We start from the raw sequence: 17,762 nt of genomic DNA, 5'->3' as shown, positions 1-17,762 counted from the left end.
GTTAGTGGGAGTTCTGGTTTATTTTATGAGTTGCAACTTAAATGAGATTATTTATTACTCGTTTTGTTATTATGCATGCATATTGTTATGTGATATTGATATTCCGTATATTGTGTACACATTTAGTTGCGTATGGCATTATGTATATAATGAGGATATCATGGTCCGAGACATTTTACTCGGTCTCAATATGGACATTAAAGACTGAAGCATTATGGCTTAGCTTCAGTGTGCTTTCTTGAGACATTTTGATTCAATCTCATTATGATTATAAGAAAGCACGGCTTCCGTGAAACATCTTGGTATTAGTAGTATCATTATGATGAAAATGGAAGCTCGCTTCTCGAGACATTTTGCTAGAGTCTTATTATGGTTATGAAGAAGCGATGGTCTAGGAGACATTTTTTTTTTTTGGTCTCATTTTACTAGACATGTGGACTTTGTGGAAATGAGCATGTTGATCACATTGTCATGTTATTTCCATAATTATACTTGTATACTACTGCATAGTCACGTGTTTATAGGTGTCTTGTTATGTGGAGCATCCTATTGGTGCACATATGACTTGATATTTATGGTACATTTTGGACTTATTTATATTTTGGGTGATTGCTTGCATTTGACCTTTTGTTATAGTCACATATTGATTAATTCGGTTGTTTTTAAAATATTATTTTATTTTAACTTTATCATTAGAGTGATTTCTGCCGTCCAAGTGGGAGATTGTTAGATTTATTTCTCACATTTTGTGGACTGGCATAAATCATTCTAATTATTTTCTATATTTTACCGAATTGATACATGACTAATGTCAAATATTATGGAGCAATTTTGACAAACTCATTTATTAAGTAATCAAATATTGTGTTAATGAGTCTGATTTTGACATACCCTATACAGTAGTATATTATGGACAAGTATAATCCTTAATTGTGTTATTTTAGCTCATAATGAGATGGGCAATTTTGTACTAACACATGAGGGGTCCCTGCGCTCAACCACTATATTTAAGTAACTTCAGCCTATTGGAAGTTTACTGTTCACAAATATGTGGCATGAGTGCAGTGCACCTCTCTCTCTCCCTCTTCTCTCCTGTGTGTGCACAGTAAATTGTTGAGAAAAGCCGAAGCTTGAGCTAAAGTAAAGGAAGCGGAATTCAGAAGCTAGATCAAAGTTGTAACAACTCGGTTAAAACTCCATAACAAGCTTCCAAGTTCGGATTCATGGGTGATCATGGTAAATTTTGAAATTACCTAAAATATGTGTTTATTTGGAAATATAAGATTAAGGGCATAAAGTTCGGATTTATTTCAGCATGTATATGGTGCACAATCAGTTGTGAGGCTTGGCTTCACTCTTCAATTCGCTTCACCTGTCTCTCCAGTAAATTAAAGAGTAGCACAAACTCCAGCCTCTTCCGTTGTAACCACTGGTACTCAGCAACCGTTGGGACAATACCGGCCGCCAGGAGGGTAGACGCCCCCACCACGAGGGTTACGATAGACACCCCCACCTCGAGGATTACCATAGCCACCGCCGCCAGGAGGATCACCATAGCCGCCGCCGCCAGGAGGATCACCATAACCACCGCCGCCAGGAGGATCACCATAGCCACCGTACTTAGCACCGCTTACTCCATTTCTCCCAGTGGCCTTCTCAGCTGCAAATTAATATTTTACAACAAAGTGTTATTTATATGGCTATACATGTAAAGGGCTGCCTTTAGTATACTTTTGGACACCCACTTTCATGGCTAATAACTTGTAAGGGTTTTATCTGTTACAAGAAAAATTCATGCAAATAACAGATAGATACTCCTAAATATATAATTAATTAACCTTACCATTTTTCTTGTGCTCAATGGAAGTCTCAGCGAGGTCTCTAGCTGCCACCTCCGAAGATATGAAAACAATAGCCACCAAAAGACCTAAAACAAGGAAAATTTTAGAGCCCATTTTTTCTTACTGTATCAATATAAGATTATTTTTCGAAGAAGGATATGATAAACTTAGTGTGTTCGGTTATCTTTATTTATAGACGGTTTAGGGAGCTAGCAAGCGGTCCGAGTAGTTGACGACAATTTTTTAACTTTTGACCCACTTCGTTGCCATTATTGACCGGTTCTATTACCTATTCATCAACTCCCAAAAATAGAAATGCGACAATAATTTTTTTTTTTCACTTAGAAAAAAAAAACACTATCACACCAGACATAATTATAATGGTGTATTAAAAATTAACCTCAAATACTTGGATCACATACCAGAAAATATATTTGGATCATTGATTATTGAAAAACGTTTATATTTGTCATGTTGAACTATTATTCTGGACTGATACACAAATTTTATCAAAAAGTTTTAAAATACTATCCTAGGTCTTGTATCTAAGATTTTATAAAATGAATAGACATCAATAAGAAACCGTTATAAAGTAAAAGTAAATTTTAGAAAAATTTGTAAAAATATATTATGATATTCGGGAGAGGAAAAAAATTCATTTATAGTTCATTTTTTACATTAAATTATAATATTTATTATTTTATGCTTTCATATTTATACTTTAATTAAAAATCAAAATATTTAGTTAAATTTTGATTAAATTATAAAATTGTTAAATAATTGTAATGCAAAATTGGAAATAAATTTAATAAAAATAAAAATTTAACTAAATTATGCTTAATTAATATCATTGACGTTGATAGGTATAATAAATAATACAAACATTTTTGGATCATATTAATAAAAAATTATAAATTGTAATATTACAATATAAATTATTATAATTAAACATATTACAATATTTCAATATTTTGTAGTTAAAATACACAACCACCTTCTAGAGTAGTGTACTAGTGTGTGCATTGACTAGTAGTGTGTGCATTGACCGGAGTCACCGGACGTGATAATTACGAAAAAAGAGTCTGCTTTCATGTCGCATGTGAACGTATCAATCTTTGCTAGACGCGGCTGGACCATGATACCACTCGTTGCCTGTTAGCTACGACAAAAACTCATTATCATTAGTACACATACAGATGATTCGTTACCCGTTAGCTACGGCAAAAACTCATTATAATCAGGAACGACTTCGAAGTCAATATTCAATCCAAGCCGTTAATTAGTCTCCGATAACCTATGTTAGATAGCTTTTAATCCATCCTTTCTGCCCTTGTTAAATTAAGGTTGGTTTGGTACTGATATGTTGTACTTTTTAAACTAAAGTTGTTGGAAAAAATTTATAATTAAAATAAAAATTAATAATGTATAATAAATGTAACTTTTAAATCATGATTTTGACACAATTAATAAAGATATTATAAATTTTTTTATTATAAAAGTGGTTGATCAAATTAACATAGATTTTATATTACAGCAGCTATTGTTTATCAAATACTTTAACACTATAACTTTTAAACTAAAGGAGCGTTTGTTTTTCTAACTTGAATGATTTAATTGACTTGATTTGAACCACTTATGTCATTAAGTTTATTTATTTTATTAACTTAATGAAAATTTTTAGTCATTAAGTTATCAAAGTATTAGGCCAAATTGTTTTACTTTTATCAAACTATTAGGTCAAATTTTTTAACTTTTTACTTAATCTAAAAAGTCTGGTGACATCATTACAACATATTTTCCAAAATATCTTTGATTTTCATCTTTACCTAAATTACACTTACTAGTCAAAATTATTATTCATCTCTATAACTTGTGAAAATATAGTTTGAGATATTTTTATTTTTATCTTCTTATTTTCTTCAAGTTTACGTTATTTACTTTTGTAAACTTTTATGGGTATTTTTCATATAAAACATCATAAAGTGCAACAAAAATTGGTCAATCTACTCTATAGTTTAGAATATAGCAAGGTTGTATTCATTTGAACATAATGTATATTGTAACAAAATATTATATTAATTATATTTTTTGAGATGTTTATTATTTATTTAACAATAAAATTTTTATGGGTCCAATGTAAAATCACTTCATATCAAATTTTTTATGTTGAAAAAAAAATCAACTTGTTATTTATTTTCAAAAGTTCAGACAAAAAAAAAAAACAAACATAACATTCAAATTTGGACATTCAAGTCTATTTAAAATTCAGATTAACTTAAATATATTCATTTCTCAGACAAAAAGATAAATCTATTTAAATTTCAAACAGAAAAACAAACATAACCTACAATTACCTAATCTTAATATCAAACAGAACCTAAATGCATCTTTCACAACCTGAACCCATGATGAGGTGAAAGTCCCCTGGATTATTGAACGAAAATCTGTGCAACAGCCGATGCAAACGGCTTCAAAGATTTAAATTCGATTGAAATATCTTTCAGGATAATCATGTTATCGAACTGGCAAGGATGATGAAGACACTTGTTTCAAAATACATTTGGGTTTATATGATTCAAAGACCAGTTTGCATCCGTCGTGGTCCTTGTGGACTTTCTTAGCTCACTCAGATACCTGGCTTTAGAAGGAGAAAAAAAATCAATCGAACTTTTCCTTTTTAGAAACACACAATTTTGCTTATATGGTTAATAAATTAGTTATCAATAATTAATTAAAAAATATAGATACCTATGCTGGAGATGGATTATATATATATATATATATATATATATTCATAAGAATATAAATGGTTAATTAATTAATAAGCTCACAATTTTGCTTGTTAGTGGAAATCTCAGTCGGGTCTCTAACTGCGAACCCTGAAGAGATAGGAAGAATCATAGCCACTAAAAAAAGAAAAATCCGAAAGCCCATAGTTTTTTTTAGGAAGAAAAATAAAATTATTTGTGTTTTCTTATATCTCTATTTGTGGTGGCTTTAGTGCCAAGAATTTTCTAACATTTTGACAGTGTCGCGTCGTGTTTGACTTTCCAGTGCTACATTGTTACTTGTTAGCTACGGCGGTAGTCATATTTCAAGTTCAATCATAACTTTGGACTAAATACTAAGAAGAGTTGGGGATGACATGGACACAGCTCGCAGTGGGTTTGTTATTATTAAATCTACACCCATACAAAATTTAAATTACTAAACCTGCCCGTAACTTGCTGTGGGTTTTATTTTTTTAAGAAAACCCACACGCTCCAGGTTTTGATAATTACCAAATCCACAATAACACCGGGTAGATTGTTTGTGGATTTCTACATTTAAAATCATAAATGTTCAATATATAAATTTTTAGTAATAACTTAAAATTTCACATAATATATTCAATTCTAAATTTAATCAATGTAAATGAAAAGTCACAAATTAGTATCTAAAAAATAACAATTATCATTTCATATTATTATTCAACACAAGCTCTAATAGAAGATCTTCATTTCATTCACCGCCATCAGCATTCATCCAACACGATTACTACAATAATGAGTAAAATTAAGATTTTCTAAAGAAAAATACTTTTTAAATACTAATCCGAAGAACAAAATTATAATAATGAAATAACCATGCATTAAGTTAAAAAAATAATAGTCCATAAAAATTATAATAAGTAAAATTATAATAACTATACAAATATATTTTTAGATTTAAATATTTTTCAATTAAAATTAATTAAAAAAAAAAGATGAAAGTATCCGTCGGATATTTGGCTTACACCAAACCCTCCCACAACCTAGTGCGAGTTTCAATTTATAATACCAAACCTGCACACAACCCACAAAATTACCCATGGCAAGTAGGTTTTGGCAGGCCGGATGTAGTGATTTTTCCGTTGTATACATAAACTTAGGGATGTCTCATTCCCATCCCTTTATTTTTTTGGGACAAAAATTTGTCCTAGTCCCTTCCCATTAAATATCTCGTTGTATCCCATTATCCTAAACAATCCCCAATGTAAATAAATAAATTCTGACTTTTTCTTTTAAGGATCATCATAATTCAATATAGCAAAAATCTTGAATAAATACAAAGTAGAATAATCAAATAATAGTTTTATTTTTATTACATGCACATTTGAATATAATTTCATGCTAATTCTTTTAATTGCCTATTTACTTCCATTGCATATTAATATTAAGGTTTGCGCTTTAAAAACTATAGATTTAGACAATAACCAACTTCAGTCATGTTAAAATATCTAATAATTAAATAATATAATAATAAACCAACTCAACAAAATTGGCAATGGGATGGTGACAGGATTTATCAATCCCAGTCCTATCCTATTTATGTAAGTGAAATAAAAAGAAATGTCTCATTTTTGTCCCTTATTCTTTTGGCACAAAAATATGTCGTAATCTTGTTCCAAAGGGAATAGGATCCCACAAGATTCCATCCCAACAGGAAAAATTGTCATCCCTACTAAAATCCAAATCTAAGTTACTTGTAAACATTAGAATTAAAGTAAATTTAAACAAGTTTGGCTTTTCTTTTGAATTAATTTGTATGTTAACTGTTAAACATTAAAATGAAAACTATATTCAGTTGATAAAATTTGAAATGAAAGCTAATCCATCTTAATTTGAGTAAGCAAACTCACCAATGGAACAGGATGACAGGAGCTTCAACACACAGGAACAAAAAAATTTTCCGACAGAACTACACAAGAAAGGCTACAGTAAAAATTGTAAACTCAAGATCAATATCTGTAATCACAAGCTTACCTGAAAAGTTGAGAAAGAGAAGAAGAAGAAGATTGCTAGTGTTTCACACTATTTTCTGATGACCAGCTAAGGTTTTGGATGCCAGGCACAAGCCAAGCGAGATTGGGACTGATCGACTAAGTTTTCTTGTTGGGGAAAATAATTTAGGGTTTAGTTTTTAAGTAAACATAAATATTAAAATAGTAAATGACTTTTTAATGGCACAAATTTAGTAACAAATGTGACGGCAGTCTTGCCATCACATAAAGGGAGCTACCAATGTTCACAAAGTTAGCTACATATGCTAAGGCCGACTTTGTGGTCACATGAGGGGTAACATAAACCCTATTTTCTTGCATTGAATGTCTTGGGTGTATTAATAATTTGAATAAAGTTCATTTAATCATACTATATTTATTTATATAATCATCATGTAGATTTACAAAAAATATAATTACAAGTTATTTTTTCATTAAATAAAGTTGAATAATTTATCTTAATCATGTATGAATTTACTAATTTTGTCATGCACCGCTTGGAAAAAAAAAAAAAAAAAGAGCCAAACGTGGGTGATTTCAAAAGCAACAGTCAGCTGCCTGCTTCACCACTTCTCCACATGCCAGCTTCACTCCTTGCTTGCGACATGTAGATATTTCACCTGCATGCTTCACTCGCGAGTCAGTGGCCATGTATATATAATTTGAAATAATTGAAAGCAGCTCTCATTTGTGCTTCCATTTTCGAAGTGAAAGCAAGACCGAGAGAAGAAAAGAAGAGAAACCAAGAAAAAAGAAAAGAACGGAGGAAAATGAAGAAGCCGAGAGTGGGGAAGAGAGAAATTGAAAAGAAAAGATACAGAAAATAGAATTGGATAGTTAGAATTATATCCATTGGATCAGTGGGTAATAGATTTATGAAATTTAAGTAATTATGTTACAGTCTGCATGATACGTATAAGTTTTTATATCAGTTCTAACAGTTAATTTTCGAACCCTGCATTTTAGGAGGAACTTGAGAGTCCAGAGACCCACAACAGCCCCAACGAACCCCGGAGTGAAACATGATCTGTGAGTGGATATTATTACTTTTATGTATTCCGTGAAGCATTTATGTTTGATAATATGATTTAATATCACGCTATGATTACATGTACGCATATTATATGTTTGATTGAGTCATGAGATATGATTGTCAGTCGCCATATATGTACCCTTCCCCGTAGACTCTGTGCATGCGTATTGAGAGTTAGGTTACTCTACCCATGCGATGTAGCTAAATTCTGCTAGGTATTGAGAGGTTTTTCCCCTGCTCTACTCGTTCGATGATGAACCCGACGAGTATTGAGAGTTATTTCCTCTAGGTACTATTTGGTGCAGTTTGTGATGTATGTATGTATGAATTCCATGTTTGCTAATGTATGACATTCAATGTGGAGTTATGTCACATGATTATGCATAAGCACTAGTACACTATATTATTATTATTATTATTATTATTATTATTATTATTATTATTATTATTATTATATATAATTACATCCACTCACTGAGCCGCAAGCTCACTATTTTCCTATTTACCCATTTCCTTCCAAGATTCCGCAGGATTTCGTACATATCAGTTCTAATTAATTGAGGTTGGGCCACGAGACACACTGTTGCATGTCTTGCATTTTGAGCACGTTTATGTTGCTTATGTTTTATATTTAAATAAATTTCTATTGTCAATATGTACAATGAGACATGACTTATGCAAGTTTTGAATTCATATATGGTTTCAGAAAAGGCACAGAGGTTGTTATGTGTTTATAGGAAAGGCCATATTATTTTCATGAATTAAATTTACGCCACAAGTTTTAGTTATTAGTCCGCACGATTCGCCTCAAATCCGACATATAGGTCGGGGTGGGTCGTGTCAAATTTAGTTTAATTAAATTGAACTAGATCACAATGAGATTTTGTTAAACTTTGCAATGGTTGCCAAACTTATTAAATCTTATAAGCATTAATTTTACTTCAATTATAATCTTCAGTTAATTATAGTTTCATGATTGCGATTTTTATACTATTTGAGGTCTCGATGGATGCGAAATATATTTATACTATTTTAGATAGCGTACAATTATGGAGGTTGGTTCCAGTCTTCTTGTGGAGTAGATTTAGAATTCATTTAGGCTTCTGATCTATTAAATTGTTGGTGACTAGTTCGCACTTGAATCATAACCAAGGAAGATTGTTGCCGACAAATTGTGATCTATTAAATTGCTGGTGACTAGTTTATGTCTTGGGTGCTTGAATTACTACTCCAAAAGGGTAAATGTACGATACCTAGTGTACAATAATTTTACATATTTTGTAAGAGTTGTGATTCAATGATTTCTGCTGCAAAATATTTTTTAACCAACAAGTAATATGTGAAAGAGGGAAAAAAAATATTTCAAGAAGTTGTGAATGCAGTTCTATTATTAAGTGTGTTCAAGATCTAGCCCAATTCGATCAAACCAATTGATACAACATAAAGCAATTGAATTTTCGTCAGATTGACCTTTTAACTGGATTGGATTAAATTGTAAAATGGAATATCCAATGTTATTGAAATTGTTTATGGATCTATGCATTAAAATCCAATACAAATCAATCCAATCAACTAATCCTTATTTTCTTTATTTATTTTTTTAAGAAAGCTACATGTCGCTTTTACATTTAATTTACTAAAAAGAACCTAATTTTCTTTTTAAAAAATCTAATTTTGTATGATTAAAATATATAATGATAATAATATAGAGTACAAATTATAACCCACAGCCAGTGTTTGCTTTCAATATTCAAATTTCAATTTATTTTTTTGTCAACTAGATAATAATAAAACGCATGAATCATGAAATATTAAAGAAATAAATTTTTTTTTGTTCAATTGTCGGTATTTAGAACTCTGGAGAGCAATCGAAAATTTTTATTTATAAATTTTTATTTTAATCAAATTGATCAAATTAGATTAAATTGGATTCGAATTTTTATTGGGTTGGATTATATTGGATTGAAGTTAGTAATTGTATCGGATTGTATCCAAAATATAAAATCTAATATGTGATTTATTGGACCTAAATTTAATAAAATCCATTGGATTTGAACATCCTTTTCTAGTATTATCGAGGAAAAAAAGGTCAAAATATTATATATGATTATACTGAAATCTAACAACATAGTTATTTGAAGTTTTTCTTTCCATAAACCCCAAATTTTACATGTTGTTTGATCATGAAATATATTTTCTATTTGCAGTAGCCTTATGCCTCTAAAAGTTAAGGAAAAAATATTTCGTTCTGCCATGTGTTTAATTAGGCTAGTTGAGAGTGTCGCCGGTGGTGAAAGAGGTTTTTTTGAAGGTAAATTAGAGAAATAATGACATGTCATGAGAAGAATAAAAAAATAAATTTTGAAGGCAAAATACTATAATTGTCACATGTCACTTTGGATCCTCCAAACCTTAAAAAAATTAAGTTATGAGAGTCCGTGATTTATTTGGTTCATCGATTAAATTATGTCGGAGCGGAGTTGATTTTTCTAATATCGAATATCTATAGACGATATAATTGATTAAAACTTTTTTCTAACCGCATATCTATAATTAAAATTCTAAAATCCATTCATGTATACTTCTTATGTAGCATTACAAATAGGTACTTTATAACGCATAAATTTAAGCAACATTTATTTAGTGAAACAAATATCTTTGCATCAACAACAACCTCTAGTAGCACCTGCAACCTCTTCACTTAAAACCATTGTTAGTAATATGCCCTAAAGGCCAATTGAATGGTGTTTATTTTTAGGGAATTATTGTATTTGAATAGCATTTTGATATTTATAAAATAGTAAAGTTATCAACATTCATAAATTAATTTAATGAATATAGTTCAAGAAGTAAAATAGTTAAGGAACACGTTCTCGAGTTTGTCGAGAATATGAAATGTGTATCATTTGTACTATACTTCTAAAATAGTTCCTAGTGGTGGATTTATGATTGGACATCATAAATTCCTATAAACACTAGTATGTGTTATGACTCATTTATGGTATGTGATAGTAAAATAGATGGTGAGTTTCATATCATTAACATGAGATATCAAGTCAAACATATAGGTACTTGTTGCGAGAACGAGTTTACTGAACTTGACCAAATATAATAACCCATATGGTTTTGAGTGTTAATGGCTTATTATACATTATGATAGACATTGTGTTTAATAATGGTCTTGATACATGAGGCATCACAGATGTCTTGTACATAGACATCTCTAATATGTGAAAAGCATAAGGATTGATTCCTAATCAATGAAGAGATCTACCAATAGCTGTCATGGTTCGCTATGTATGGAGACAAATGTATGGCCAAAATGGAATTCATCACTTTGTAATATACAAAAAGAATGTCCCTGTAAGATAATATGAATTGGTATGAAAAATCCTTGGCCAATGTGAAATATATTTGAAGGAATTCAAATTATATTTTTCATACCAAGTTCATTTAGATTTATTTTTGAGATAAAGCATAAATGTTTAACAAACTAAGCCATAAGCCATGCTTTTCTCTGGACATGGATGATGAAGAGACCAGGACATAGAGAAACAATGGAATATGTTTCATAGATCCAGCAATTCTTGTTATTTGGGTGGTTGTAAAATACTACTAGGTGTCACTCATAACTTGTAGAAACCTTAAAATCATTATTAGTAAAGCATATTAGCAATGCATCTTAAGGTTATTAGAAAAGTTCTAATTAATGACTAAAGAGTTTACCATCATTCAATGAATAAAGAGTTATCATTAAAATAGTTCTATTACCTTTTAACAAAGAACCTAAAATGTCACACACCTAATAGAAATGAAAAAAAGAGTTACTAGAAAATGAGAAGTTAAATTTCCTAATTTTAGGAAAATCGGTATTTATGGTGTATTTATTTGAGGGTTTAGGGAATGAAAATGAAACTCATGTTTGCTTGGCAAAATGTAATTTGGGAATGAGAATAAATTATGTGGATCCCACACAATTTGGGAGTAAGTAATGAGAATTGCATTCCCATGGGGGGATTGTGAATGAGAATAAAGGAATGAGAATGAAACCCATGTTTACTTTTGTATCCCTCTAATTTTTTCATATTTTCCTAATTACCCTCGTTCAAATCACAATTAATTTTATTATTTTAAATGTCATTATTATTATTATTAAATTTTATTAACTTTATTATTTTAGTTATTATTAATTATTATTATTATTAAATTTATTAATTTTATTATTTTAAATGTCATTATTATTATTAATAATAACTTTATTATTTTAGTTATTATTAATTATTGTTATTTTTATTTTTATTAATATTATCATTATTAACATTTATTATTATTATTATTATTAATTTTATTTTTTAATTAATATCATTTTTATAATAATATTTATACATGTATTTAGTTAATGAAAATTACATTATTTAATACTATGGATATTTTGGTAAATTAATTCTCATTCTCATTCTCATTCCTCATTCCCATTTATTTTGCCAAGTAAACACATCAATGGAATTCCAGCACATTCTCATTCCCATTTATTTTTGTCAAGTAAACATTAGAATTTTATTCTTATTCCTCATTCCCATTCCAGCTCATGCCCATTCTCATTCTCATTCCCAGCTCATTCACATTTCACCCCATTCTCATTCCATGAAGTAAACGCACCATTATATTATAATTCATTAAGAATAAATATATATATCTAAACTATGATTTGAGATTGAAATTTAGATGTTTCATAAATAGTTTATGGAACAAAATAAATTTCATAAATCCTCAATTAAACATTATGTACAAGATCGAGCAAGTAAAATGGTCATATTAGACGTGTTTCGGTTCATAAATGATTATGGACTTCTAGATCAATTTTGGGTTTAGAATTTTGGGCTTTTATTGGACCTAATATGGATTAGGAAAAGCCATAAGAACATGTCACAAAAGAAGCCCACAATTAACCATTTGATTTGATCAAAATGGGCTTAATTAATTAAAAACAAAATTAATTAATTTAACTATTTATTTATTTAAAATTAATTTGATTAAATAAATTATTGAAGTGCTAAGATCACATTCAATAAAGAATGGCTTACTGGGTGGGTCTAGCTCATGATAATGTTTGGTGTCATTATTTAAAAGATAATGGTGGCTTTATTTGGTGGAATGAATTATTATAAACTATCATTCATGTTTCTTCATTATCTCTCTCATTTCTAAACGAAATTTGGTGATTCCAAATCCTATGAACTCCTAGAACATTTCTAAGTGTGGACTCATTAGAGGCATCACAATTGGGGTGCTTTAAGTATCTCAAATCGTGCAAAAACAGAAGCTGTTCGTGCAATGGTCTATTTCCTGGACAGTGTTCGTACCTTGCTGTTTTCAGTCATTTTCTCCTACCTCACGAAGTTGTTTCTGAAACTACAAATGAGGTAAATAAACTTTAATCTTTCCTCTTGATTTTTGTTTTTGAATGAAGTCGATCCGAGATTTCTAGAGTTTCCACCATCCGTTGCAATTTTACTGCGTAAAAGTTGCGTTTTTAGGAACCTCATGGACAAATGTTGTCCTTCAACCACCACCACATCAAACGTTGGGGCTGTTACAGCAGCCACCGCCGTACCTCCAGGGCTTGGCAGTACCCCGTAAGTCAGAGGAGGATTTTCACTGTACTTGGCATCATGTAAATAGCATCATGTCATTTTTGGTGTATTAGTTATTATATCAGTAATTAAAATATTATTATGGACAACGATTCTTCTGTCCTGATTTAAAATTGTGTTTTAATAAAATCCAACTTAAAGCACATAATATTGCTATATACGTTGGAATATATATGAAAACAAAATTGATCTAATTATTGTATGCTCACCATTACTGCTAATCTAAATTAAGAAGATATATAGCAAGTACTGGAACCTATATTTATAAGCTCAGCATTTTGCTTGTAAGCGGAACTCTCAGCCAGGCCTCTAGCCGCCACCCTTGAAGCGATAAGAACGAACACAATAGCCATTAAAAGACCGAAAACAAGGAAAACTTAGAGCCCATTTTTTTTCGTACTGAGCGAAATGATAGAGGATTATTTATTGAAAAGGATATGATGAAATATAATAGTACTTTCTTATCTCCATTTACATTAGTTTTAAGGAGTTGGTGGTCTGAGTAAGCCACCAAGAATTTTCAAACTTATGAACCACAATTAATGTTACTTTTTGGTGTCCAAATGACCATATTGCTCTGTGTGAACATTTTCCATCTATGCAAGCTGCACCTTCGTATACAACTTGTTTCAAGTGAGCCGTTGATTCCTCTCCAAAATATCAAGATGATGACAGTTCGCTTCTATGGCAATAAATTAAGAGCAATGGTATTGGTAGGTATCCCGATATTCAAGTTTTAATTTGATTCTCAATTTATATGTTTTTATTCATTGATTGGTGGTTAAGTAATTTTATAAGTCATAAAATCCTTAATCGATTCAAGTTGGAACTCAAATATTAGAATTCCTTAAATTATTGATAAATTAAATGTGATTTATAAGCTTGATAAACTAGTCTATGGGTTAGGTTGGGATTGCGGTGGCTGATTAAATGAGTTACTTTTGCTATGCGGATGATATAAACAACTTATTAAATTAGCAGTTTAGTGTTTGATAAAGTGTGTTGTTGTGGTCACTATAAGTTTGAAAAGTAGAGCATATGTGTTTAGTAAACTTTATTACGAAAGTACTATTTTATTATATAATGACCAAAATATATATAAGTTTAAATTGCCTTTTATTTTTAGAGTATGTTTAATAAATTGTTTAGACATGTCTTTTTTTTTCCTTTTTTCTTTAAGTATGTAAAATTACATAATGTGGGAAAAAAACTCAATTAAGTAAAATCTAATGAGCTTCATAATATGTTACATAAATATGAATAAAATTCATACTTATATATAATCCAAATTAAAAAAAATTAATATGTATTACATTCACATTAAATTAATAATGGAGAGAACACACAGTAGTTATGATGGTAATTTAATTGTGGCGGTAATATGATATCTAATGGTTATATATTAGGATTTATGGAAAAGTAAGATATAATTGTCTTTTTGTAAAATACTAAGGTTATAATAAGAATTTTAAAAAAATGTGGTGACTTATTTAATAAGCTGCTTATAAAAAGCAACCTCCCACTTGCTTTTAAAAATTGCTGTCAAAACGAAAAAAATTATAAAATAAGCTACTTTTATAAAATTTACCAAACGTTTTCTCTATCAATAATTATGAAATAAACAACGTATTGAGTTTTAACCTCAATCCCAAACGGGGCCTGTATTTTTCACGGACTTGAGACTTTTCTTATCTCAAATAAGTGAAGCACTTGTGTGGGGCTGGCACACTACAGTATTTTGTGATAGAAGGTCAGACTATTTAAGACTTACTATTTAGTAGGTTTAAGTCCTGCTGAGAGACCTACAAATTAAAAGATAAAAGACCCATATCATTTAAAAATATTTGCTAAATTTGTGAGTCTCACCATGAAGTCCATCAAACTTGCCATTTAGTGCGAAGATGATGTGCCACCTTCACACAAATCCTAAAAAAAGAAAAAGAACTTAAACTGAAAATTTTATTTTCATTTTTTTAATCATTACTAAAGTTAGATTTTCTTAGAGGGTGATGATGTTCCATCCCTCTAGTTATGTAAACCTATCCCACTCCAAAAACATAATTATAAAAAATTCACATTATTTGTAATAATTTCAAATGAAGAAGAAATTTGAACAACTAACCAATTAAATCCTCTTTAATTATTTGAAATTATAGGTACAAAAGCACATGTTTTGGACAATTTAGTTGTTTTATGTTATAAAAATAATCAAATTAAAATTATGTTAAAATAATATTAGTGATCAACTATGGTAAACAAACTTAAGTAAAGAAAATGATGTAACTAATTGTATAAGCTTATTCTTTATTTTAAATTATTAAAAATGTGATATTTTTGTAAATAATTTTTTAAAACAGGATGGATTTACACAAATTGTAGGGTGAAAATATCCCACCCTTTCTTAGGAACCATAATCTATTAGTCTTTTAATTTCACAACTAAATGCTTTTTTAGTCCTTACAAGTTGAGCTAACTATTTAAGTGGTCTTTGTATTTGTAAAAACAATTCAAAACACCCTTATTTACTTTTGTAGTTGTTGGATCTATTTTCTTAAGATAAAAAAGTAATTATGTCATATATAATTTAAAATTCAAGCAAATCTATACATGCAACATGTGATAATTAAGTAGATATTAAAAGATACTCACATATAATATGAACCGTTTAAGCACTTTTTTAAAATATGTAGACTATATAGTTAATTGACTCAAACTACAAGGACTAAAGTAACATTAATCTCATTTATGTAAGAGGTGTGAATAGGGACTCATATCTAATTGTTTTAAGAGTCGGACTATTAGCACCCTTCCATAATCTTATTAAAACCCATTTTTCAATGATATTCCATTTAATACCAAAAATACCCTTTTTTAATGAACACTCTTTTCATTTATGAATTTTTCAGTTTCTAAAAATTTTCTCACTCTTTCAGTCTTAATATCTATATTCTTCTCTTCAAACTTTTTTTATTAGTTAATTTCTAAAAAAAATCTAAAAGAAAAAGTAAGAAAAACATTATACTTAAAAAATAATGAATATTTTATGGGTTTAATACAATTTTATCCTACCTATAAATTTTGGGTTCATTGGGTTCAACTATTAGTTTGAGAATCCTTAAAAAATTACTTGAGGCCCATCAAACTTGCCATTTTGATGTGCCACCTTCACACAAATCCTAAATAAAGAAAAAGAACTTAAAGTGAAAACTTTATTTTCATTTTTTTATTGATTACTAAAGTTTGATTTTCTTACAATTTTAAATTCAAGTTGTAAGTCTTTAAAATCTCGCGGTTTAAAGTTTTCTCGGATTTTTCTCATATTTTAAGATCCCGGATCAGAAAACTACTAAATATAGATCAAATGCATGATCCAAATTGGGGTTTAGTTGCTTATTATTTCATTGGAGAAAGATTTTGGGGGCTAAAGATGAGGTAATAATACGAATTTTGCATGCTTGTGTTGAAAGCTGATTGAATGAGTTGTACGAGTTCTTTTTTTTTTGGGGGGGGGGGGGGGGGGGGGGGGGGGGGGGGGAAGGGCGGGGAGAGGAGGGAATTTGTCTACTATGTAGGCTAGCTAGTTGCTGCAACGATTTTGTTGTTTTTTTTAATTATTATTATTATACTTGAAATCAAAGATGTTTTTGAAAAAATTGGTTATAGTTACTGATTATGGTGGTTTGTAGTGACGCTTTTGGGGGATTTTATTTTCATTAAACTAAAATTATCAGAATGCACGTTATAAGCTATGGATTAGAAGATATATACTTTGTGCATTTTTAGAATTTTTAGTCAAGAGCTGAACTTTTAAGAGATATTTAGCATGAATTCATTTAAGGAAGAAGAAAAGGATCTTGGGTATTTTTTTTTTTTTGGTGGGATTATTCATACAAAGTCCTGTTCAGAGTTTCTGCCTTTTTGTGTTGGTCTCCTTATATTTTTGCTAAGAATATAAAGATTTAGATGTGTGAAGAACACTTATGCCAATTGTTGGAGAAAATTTAGATCTGTGATCGGAAGCCACATTAAAAAATGAAGGTGGCTAGTATTGCAATTGAGTATGAAAGCACTTTTTTCTCCTTTTTTAAATTACATGGACTACGAACCTTTTTTATTATTATTATTATAAAGAAATTGAAGCAATTATCCACAATAATGAAGGCACATGAAAATAAAAGGGAACGCCTTCGTAGAAAGTGTTTAATTCCAAGAGTATTTAGTGCACTGGAAATATTTGGTGGATGGTAAGGTTATTTTCTGTAGCATTAATTATGAATTTATAAGTTGTCTGATGTTGCATTTGCTATGTCTTTAGTAGATCATTATTGTACACATTCTGACAGGAGGGGGTCAACAAGAGAAAAACCTAGCTTTGATTACAAACATTATGAATTTAGACATTAAAAAAATAAATAAATAAACACATAGGAAAA

At 29.7% G+C, this 17,762-nt stretch overlaps 1 protein-coding gene across 1 annotated transcript; it reads right to left on the bottom strand.

The window, feature by feature from the left end:
- Window positions 1-1,164: 1,164 nt before the first annotated feature.
- On the bottom strand, window positions 1,165-2,011 carry LOC102624944 (glycine-rich protein HC1-like). The gene is made up of 2 exons (XM_006469497.4): window positions 1,844-2,011; window positions 1,165-1,660 (listed from the first exon to the last, which is right to left on the bottom strand). The coding sequence occupies exons 1-2, from the start codon at window positions 1,953-1,955 to the stop codon at window positions 1,437-1,439; spliced, it is 336 nt and encodes a 111-aa protein (XP_006469560.1). The 5' UTR covers window positions 1,956-2,011; the 3' UTR covers window positions 1,165-1,436.
- Window positions 2,012-17,762: the final 15,751 nt, after the last annotated feature.

This window comes from Citrus sinensis, chromosome 2 (assembly GCF_022201045.2).
Source record: "Citrus sinensis cultivar Valencia sweet orange chromosome 2, DVS_A1.0, whole genome shotgun sequence".
NCBI classification, from domain to species: domain Eukaryota; kingdom Viridiplantae; phylum Streptophyta; class Magnoliopsida; order Sapindales; family Rutaceae; genus Citrus; species Citrus sinensis.
Note: the sequence above shows the minus strand (reverse complement) of the source record. Positions and strands in the feature narration are given on the sequence as shown.